The sequence below is a fragment of the Corvus moneduloides genome, unplaced genomic scaffold (genome assembly GCF_009650955.1).
Source record: "Corvus moneduloides isolate bCorMon1 unplaced genomic scaffold, bCorMon1.pri scaffold_89_arrow_ctg1, whole genome shotgun sequence".
Lineage (NCBI taxonomy): Eukaryota > Metazoa > Chordata > Aves > Passeriformes > Corvidae > Corvus > Corvus moneduloides.
In genome coordinates, this window is record NW_022436937.1 from 602,969 (window position 1) to 611,087 (window position 8,119).

The 8,119-nt window shown below is 50.6% G+C and overlaps 1 protein-coding gene across 3 annotated transcripts; it reads left to right on the forward strand.

Moving 5' to 3' along the window:
* The first annotated feature begins 957 nt into the window (after positions 1-957).
* Positions 958-6,083, forward strand: LOC116439057 (C-type lectin domain family 2 member D-like). 3 transcript variants are annotated; one of them, XM_032098129.1, is made up of 8 exons: positions 958-1,075; positions 2,251-2,358; positions 3,866-4,046; positions 4,419-4,475; positions 4,848-4,946; positions 5,041-5,216; positions 5,331-5,434; positions 5,825-6,083. In XM_032098129.1, the coding sequence occupies exons 3-8, from the start codon at positions 4,022-4,024 to the stop codon at positions 5,976-5,978; spliced, it is 615 nt and encodes a 204-aa protein (XP_031954020.1). In that variant the 5' UTR covers positions 958-1,075; positions 2,251-2,358; positions 3,866-4,021; the 3' UTR covers positions 5,979-6,083. The 3 variants fall into 3 exon arrangements, with proteins under 3 accessions (XP_031954020.1, XP_031954022.1, XP_031954021.1); XM_032098131.1 differs by lacking the exon at positions 2,251-2,358; XM_032098130.1 differs by lacking the exons at positions 958-1,075; positions 2,251-2,358 and adding an exon at positions 2,912-3,042.
* Positions 6,084-8,119: the final 2,036 nt, after the last annotated feature.

An 8,119-nucleotide genomic window follows, 5' to 3' on the forward strand; every position in this document is an offset into this window, starting at 1 on the left:
GGCCCTGTATAATCCTGGAGGGTCATCTAAAAGGATCTCTGCTGGTTGTATTCACTGAATGCTTCGATATAGAAAGTGACCTTGCCTTGAACTTTTTCTGTGAGCATGCGCTGTTGCTTCTTTGTTACATGACTTGCAAAAAAAGCCCTCTGTAGTCCTTTCTATCTGTTTCTCCACTTGTTCCACCTGTGTTTATCATCCTGTGTAAATACTTTTACGTTCTTTTATCTTATTTGCTAGTTAGTCTTTAAGCTCTATTCCGCAACTTTAGGGGAACTGAGAATTTCTATTCTCTATGTTATTTATCAGGACCACCTCACAGCACAGCACTGCTGCTTTGGGGTGTCAGCACCTGCCTGGCACTGGGGATGGGGTGTGTGGTGGGAGCTGAGGCCGTACTGGTGGCACTGGGAGTCTGCCAGTCCGTGGGGTGAGCAAGGGCCATGGGGGGGGTGGGGCTTGGGACCCCCAACTGAGCAAAAGCGGGGGTGGGATGCCCAAACTGAGCATGACAGGGCTGGAACTCCCAAAACCAAGCACGGGGGAGGTGGGTTGAGGATTGGGGGGACGATGGGAAAGGGAGGAAAAGAGGGGGCTGGTATTCCCCAAACAGCGCGGGGGGCAGGGGGGGAATGGGAGACACAAATTGCGTTGGAAGGGGTCTGTGGATTGGGGGAACAATGGAAAAGGAGGTGAAGAGGGAAGAGAAAGATGAAGCTGGGATGGAAGAAGGGCAGTTCCATGGATGTTCACCCTTATTCCCCAGCACTTAAGCCCTGGAGCAAGTCCCTGGGGCTCAGGGTGGGGGGGGGAGGGGGCAGATCTGAACTGAGGGGATCCTGCCCACATCCATCCCCGGTGGGGTTACCCCCCCCCCACAGCAGCCTGTACTGTGGCGGCTGTGGTGCAAGAGGGGCTGGGAAAGAATCGGGAGGAAGAGGGGAGAGAGAGAGAAGGAGGAGGAGCAGGAAGAGGAGGAGCATGAAAAGGAGCAGAAGCAGAAGCGAGCGGGATACTGCTTGCTGCGTCCGCAGCCCTCGCAGCCCCAGGAGCATCACCCCCCCACATCCCTCAGGTGACCAGGGAGGGGGGGTTGCCCCAAATATACTGGGGGGTCTCTGGCAGGGATTTTTTTGGAGTGGTGTTTGGATCTTGCAGATTCCGGAATCAACCCCTCAATATCTTTGCATTTCCCTGGGAGATTTTGTTGGGGGGGTGGGGATGTGTTTGGAACTTGCAGGACTCCAGAGATGTCCTCTTGTGGGGACATTGTGGGGGGCCATGTGGATATCGCCCAGTACTGGCTGGGAGGGACATCAGTTCTGGGGATTCCCGGGAGAGCCAGGGGAGTATAATGTGAGACCACCAAAGTGGGGAGAGTGGAGAGGGGTGACACTGGAGTTGGAGGACCCCTGGCAGCCTGGAGGGGTGGGGGAGCACAGAGATGAGGGAGGGCCGGGACCCCCAACCCTGAAAGGGGTGGCAGGGAGAGGGAGGAGCCCGAGTGCCTGGAATGAGGGGAGCCTGAAGAGGGCAACCCTGGGATGACCTGGGAACTGAAGCAGAATCGGGGAACAGGAAACTTGGACCCCATGGCATCCCTGAGCAGGACTCCAAAGAGGGGAGATCACCAGGATCCATGGAGACCCCAGAATTCCAAACTGGGGAGACCAGCAAGGGGGAACTCCTGGGAAGGGTTTTTTGGACTGATGCAGGAGGATGTGGAGCAGCATCAAGTGACCATAACCCCCATCCCCTTCTCCTGTGCCACTGGGAGGGAATTGGGAATAAAATGAAGCCTGGGAAGGAGGGAGGGGTGGGGAAAAAGAGTTTTACTAGGATTTGTTTTAAGTCTCATTCTCTTGCTGTGATTTGACAGGACAGAAATTCAGATAATTTCCCCAGACTGGGTCTATTGTGTCCGTGGCAGTGGCACGTGAGTGGCCTCTCCCTGCCCTGATCCTAGCCCAAGCCTTTCCTTTGGTGTTCTCTGTCCTGCCTGGGGCAGGAGGGCACTGACAGAGCAGCCTTGGTGGCACCAGGCACCTGGCCGGGCTTAAACCATTACATGTGGCACATTGGAAATGTTAAACATAAAGCTTAAAGCAAACACAGTTTCTGGAGGATATTCTCCACCCCTTTGCCTTTTGTGGGAATCATAGGGCAACATGCCTGGCACAACAGCCCAAAGTGCTGAAGCACATCCAAGTGCTCAGACTGTGACTGTGAACTCTTTGCCCTCATTCCCAGTGTGTGATGATACTTAAACAGCCCCAGGAATCTGTTTCCAGTCTCCATGAGCTCATATTTACACAGCCCCAGGGATTTGGTTCAGTCTCCGTGAGTTCGGCTGTGAGGGTGAGTTCTGGAAAAGCAGCTTCTCTCTGTAAAACTTGGGGCTAAGTTGTCACCGGCTGGAGTGATGCTAGGGATGGGATGGAGATGAACACCCAGATCACAGCCTCCTCTTTGGGGGGATTGAAATAACCAGCTGATGAAATAAAAGTAGCAAGTTAAAGAGGGAGTGAAATAAAACCCCAAACTCACTACTTTTCAGCCGCTTTTATTGAAGCTTTTGCCACCACGGGTTGGTTTGAGTGTCTGGATGTGGTTTTTGTGTGAGTTCTAGTTTTTGCTGTCTTGTAAGCACTTTTCGATGATTTTATTGGGTTGTTTTCAGCCCCTTCTAGCTCCTGCAGCACTGCCTTTGTGGTGGGTTAGTATGTGGGGGCCCTCAGATCCCTTGGTGCAGCCTCAGGTGAGCAAAGCCACCCTGAGCAGATACAGGTGTGTCCCTGCACTGCTGCAGGGGAGAGACTCCTCCCCGCCACCCCGGCCCCAGAGCTACCTCTGCCCTCCCCAGCTCTGCTCCCTCCTGCCCTTTTGCAGGTGTGAGGGTGGAGAGGAAAAACCTGCATCACTCTCCTGGTTTCAAGCCCAGAGAGTTTATTTAAACTCTTGTTCTGGAAGGGAGCTGGAGCCTTTCCCCGGAGCAGAGTGCTGTGCCCAGGAGTGGGAAATGGCTCTGTATGGGGAAGGCTGGTAGGTTTCATCACCCCTAAATCATCCATGGTACCTGTGGCTAGTGGGGGAAGGGGCAAGAGGTGCCCCTGGGAGGGGGTTTGTGAGCTGGGGAGGCATCTGCAGAATTTCCTGAAGCAGCTGCTTTGATCCAAAACAGGTGTGTGAGTGGATGGGAGTGAAGAAATCTGGGAGAGAGGAAAGGAGGGGAAAAGCTTGGAGGGACAGAAATTTCTATGCCTCCATTCCCTCTTCCCACCTCTTCCTCCCCCACCAGTTTTTCACCCCCAAATGCCCCAAGCTGCAGCCTGGAGCAGGGGGAATTGGGGGGTTGGGGACAGTAACAAAACACCGCATCAATTAAACCTTATTCAAATTCAAGCATTTGGAGGGGAAAAGATCATCCTTTTGGGTCTTACCTTTTCAAACACAGGCAGGTGGTTCTCAAAAGGAAAATATTTACCTGGGGGAAGTACCAGGTTTAGGGGCTGGTAATAATTTTATTTATTATTTATGACAAAACCACCTGCTGGGCATTGATGTGAGGAATTTATATAGTTGTAATAAATATAGAAACACTTTGCAGTTGCTGCTGACTTGACAGCAGCATCCACAGGTATTTCCAGTCTGTGTCAGTTGACCCTTGTTCTGTTTCTTTGATTTATTTTTCCTTATAATTATAGTTACATAATATAATATTTTATATATATATATATTATATAATATATTATAATTATAAATATTCAACAAATTGCTCCTGTGAGACCAGCTTTGCTTTGCTGAGGAGAGCTGTGACTGCCCAGGAGTTTGGGAGGATTATCACCTTTTTGTGTTTTTATTTTAGGACCACAGGAGCATCCTTGCAAAGCCCCAGGAGGGAGCAGGACCTGGTCGGGCCCTGTGAGTTTGGGGTGTTGTCCAAGATCACCTCGTGGCAGGAGGAGCTGAGGAACACTCTTTGTCCCTGGAAGGGTGCCCCTGTCCCCTCTGTGGCCCAAGGATGGCAGAAGCCCCTTTTGAGGAAGGTACAGAGGCACCATCTCCTGTCCCAGGGGTTTCACGAGCTGCCCTGTGCAGGGTGGGGAATCAGGGTTGGCTCAAGTGGGGCCATCTAGCACCCTCTGGAGTGCCCTGGGTGGCCTGGAGTGGGGGCTGGGGCCTTCTGGACGTGTGCAAGTCCTTGAGACCTTTCCAAGGTACCCAGAGCCAGCAGGAGTTGGCTGAGGTTGAAACAGAGTTGAAAAAACAAAGCAAGTCCTGGTTTTTTGAAAGCTGAAATTGTGTTTTCCTTCCTGCTGCAAAGGAACAATGGTGCCTGACTGTCCTTGGAGGAAAATGCCCCAAATCAGGCCTTGCCCACTTCCCAGTGTGAGTGGGAACTTGCTTTGTTTGCACAGGTGGAGACTCAGCTGCTATGATGGAGCTGTTGCAGCAGAGAGCGGAGGGAAGGACCAGTAAGCACCGGTTTGTGGGGATGTTGTTTCAGGATGTGGCTCAGTGTGTTGGGGGAAACTAAAATGCTTGTAGGAGCTGGGGGAAGGGGGGTAAGAAATGTCAAGGTGTTAGCAAGCTGGAGGGTCTGGGGGATGGTCCCCATTCCATGGTGGAGGCAAAGAGGTGATGCAGGCCGGTTGGGCAGCCTCAAAAATCCTTGGAAGCCAATGATAGCACTGGGATGCCCTCTGGACTGAGTCTGTGCCCTGCTGGGAGCCCCAAATGTGTTTTGGGGCTGTGTTGGAAGGTGTTGAAGGCACCCATGAGGGAAATGTGAGAGCTGGGACAACGTGGGGTGCTCTTCATGCCCTTACCACAAGGTTTGTCCCAAGATTTCAGCCTCAGGTGCACCAAAGACAGAAAGGTGACCACTGGGGTCACTGTGCTCACCGTGGTGCTGCTTCTCACTGTCACCATCATCGTGCTGGCAGGTGAGTGGCTGAGGGTGCAGGAATGACCCCAAAGTCTCCTCCCTGGAGAAACCCCCCAGCATGAGTCACTTGGGCATGTTATGCATGTTTTCAGCTAAGAAACACCCACCCTGCACCACTCCCGCCCTGCCCAGCTGCCTGGAGAGCGGGATCGGCTTCGGGGACAAGTGCTTTTACTTCTTGGAGGAGGAAGTGGACTGGGAAGGGAGTCAGCGCTCCTGCCTCTCCCACCAAGCCCACCTGGCCACCATCGATACCAGGGAGGAGCTGGTAAGAGAAACCCCCAAGGAGGCAGTGTGGAATGGCCTTTGGGGAGCAGATTTGGAAATTGCCTGAAGGGAGTGGCACAGAGGTGCCTGTGATCCTTGCTTTCCCCACCTCCAGCATTTCCTCCTGCGCTATGGGAACTTCATGGAGTACTGGGTTGGTCTCCGGAGGGAAGGTTCCGGACCTTGGAAATGGCTCAATGGTTCCCTCTTCAATGCCCTGTACGTCCCATCTTCCGGAGAACAAAACCATGGCCTGGGCTGAGCCAGGGCAGGGGCTGATGCAAGAAGCACAAGTAGATATAAATCTAATGAGGTGGGAGCAGTCAAACACTACTTTTCCTGGCTGTGCCAAAGCATTCAGACACAACCCATGGATTTGTGGGATGCAGATGCTGATGGGGGCCTGGGGGCATCTCTGGATGAATCCCCTGGGACCAAGAATATGAAAATATTCGCTCTGTTGAGGAATGGAAGGTAGTTTGGGTTCTGCATGGGGATTTTGCTGGGGAGGTTGGTCCCTGCTCCTGCAGCACTGTTAATTCCTCTGGAAATGGGAATCTGTCCAATCCCAGCCATGTCCCATGAGCTCTCACTTTGCTGTCAATCCAGGTTTGACATCCAGGGCAACGGCCACTGCGCCTACACCAACTCCCACAGGATCAGCAGCGACAGGTGCTCTGAGACGAAATTCTCTATCTGCAGCCACCTGCAGAGACACCCCAGTGAAGTTCAGAAGGATCCAGAAATCCTGAATTCCACCTGAAAACTCCTTCTTAGCAGAGATCCACCACCAGCTGCTGTTAACCCCACACAATGTGGTACTGAGTCTCCGTTGTTTGTATTTGTTTAAATTTTAGCTGGAAAACAACTCGCAGGTTGTGATGAGTCTGTTTGCTGAAACTCTGTCAGTTGAGATAAGTCCATTTGCTAAAGCAAAAGCCAATGATTGCACAGAAATAATCAATTTGAAAGGGCTCCACTGGAGCGGGTGGTGAAGAGGCAAAGCCCCTGGGAAGGAGTTAGCACGGGAGAAGTCCATGGAGGACTGACTCCATCCCAGAGCAGGGCAAGGACTCCCTTCCATGTTGGGGAAGCAGCAGTATGAAGTGACCGTAACCCTCCTCCCATTCTCCCTGTGCCAGTGGTGGAGAGGAGGGAGGGAGTTGGGGGATAAAGTGAAGACTGGGAAGGAGGGATGGGTGGAGGAAAGGAGTTTTATTAGAATTTGTTTTGCTTCTCATTTTGCCTTTTTGCTTCTCATTTTGCCTTTTCTGGGACCCCAAGGGCAACAGCCTGGGCACAACAGCTCAAACTGCTGGAAAACAGTGGCCCTTGGCCATTCCATGTTCCCTGTCTCTTCCACGTTCCCTGGTTCTCCCATATCCCTCGGCTCTGTGGGGCTGGGTGCGGGGAGCTTTGGTGGGTTGGACGGTCGGGACTGACAGAGACGAGAGATCTCTATAGTCAGATCTTGAAACATGCGGTTTATTGCAAAGGGCGTGGGTATAGGGGCACTGCTTAGAGCTGCCAGACTCAGCTCAGAGCAGGCCCAGGAGAGCAAGAGAGTAAGCGGGTAAGTAAAGAGAGAGAGAGAGCAAGAGGAATGAGAGTGAAGAAGAAGTAGTAAGAGTGTGTAAGAGAGTGTGAGTAAGAGTGTGTGAAGTCCTGGTTACAATACAATAAATCATCTTCTGTACTGAATATTCTAATTGTCACTAACCAATCTAATACAAGATACAAATCCTATAGCATTTACATACAGCCTATAAGAGTTCTTATATTACCATAGAGTGTTACATCTTAACTTCTAAAAACTACTCTTTGGACCCCTTCTGCTGAGCTAGTAGGGTCTGCTCTGACCCTTGGACCTGCCTGCAAGCAGAGGGTATTGTTGAATCAAGAGGGGATTACTTTCAGTCGGCCATAGCATTGTTTTCCAGTTGTTCAGTAACTAAGACTTGGTATTTCAAAAGCGGCTTTCATTTCGATGTCGCTTATATTTTTCATATTCCCAAAATCTTTTGTCAGGCAATCATATTTATAAGGCTTTCCTGTTTCATCTTCCCCAACATCTCCCCCGTTCTGATGAACAACTAAGATATTAGACACAGTCCTACTCGTTATTTTTTGCACACACTGAAGTATACAAGGTACTGCTACTAAAACTATAATTATTACTACTAGAATAATCAAGCCTATTTTACAGAGTTCCCTTAGCCAAGGTGCAAAGCTCCAACCATCAAACAAACTGTCTAGCCAAGACGGGTCATCTGTTGTAATTTGGTTAGCTAGGTCCCTTAGGTTTTGTAACTGTTTGTGAATGGAAACAGAATGATCGGATAAGTTCATCCAGCATAATCCTTCAAAATCTTCACAGCCATGCCCATGTGCTAATAAAAGATATCAATATAAGTTTGGTGTCTATGGCTGGGAGTTGGAGATACATGATGATCGTCATATGGCCAGTACTTATTAAGAGTAACATTATCAAAACCTTCTGGAATAGGTATTCCAACTAAACATTGGAAAAGGTTTGTCAGGGCTTGTGTCAGATAGACAGATGGGATCAGAGCCTGCGGACTTGGCTAAAAGCAACCCAAACATTTGTCTTTGGTTGATTTACAGGTAAAGCTTCACTACAAAAACAAAAACATAAGAATAAAAGCCACATGCATGCGCGCAAATGAGAAAACTCCATTATTTTCTTGAGCTGTTTTTGGCAGATTGCTTTCTTCTGGTGAATCTGCGCACTTCAGGTCTGGGTGCTTGCTTCCTGGATTCCACTTGCAGGGTCACTGGCTGGTGTGGAGGCGTCGGCAGGCTTTGATGAGTGGTATGGCTTCACGTTTTTTGCTGGAATCCACTTGGTTCCTTCACCTGTGGAGAGACATGCAAATCCCTTTC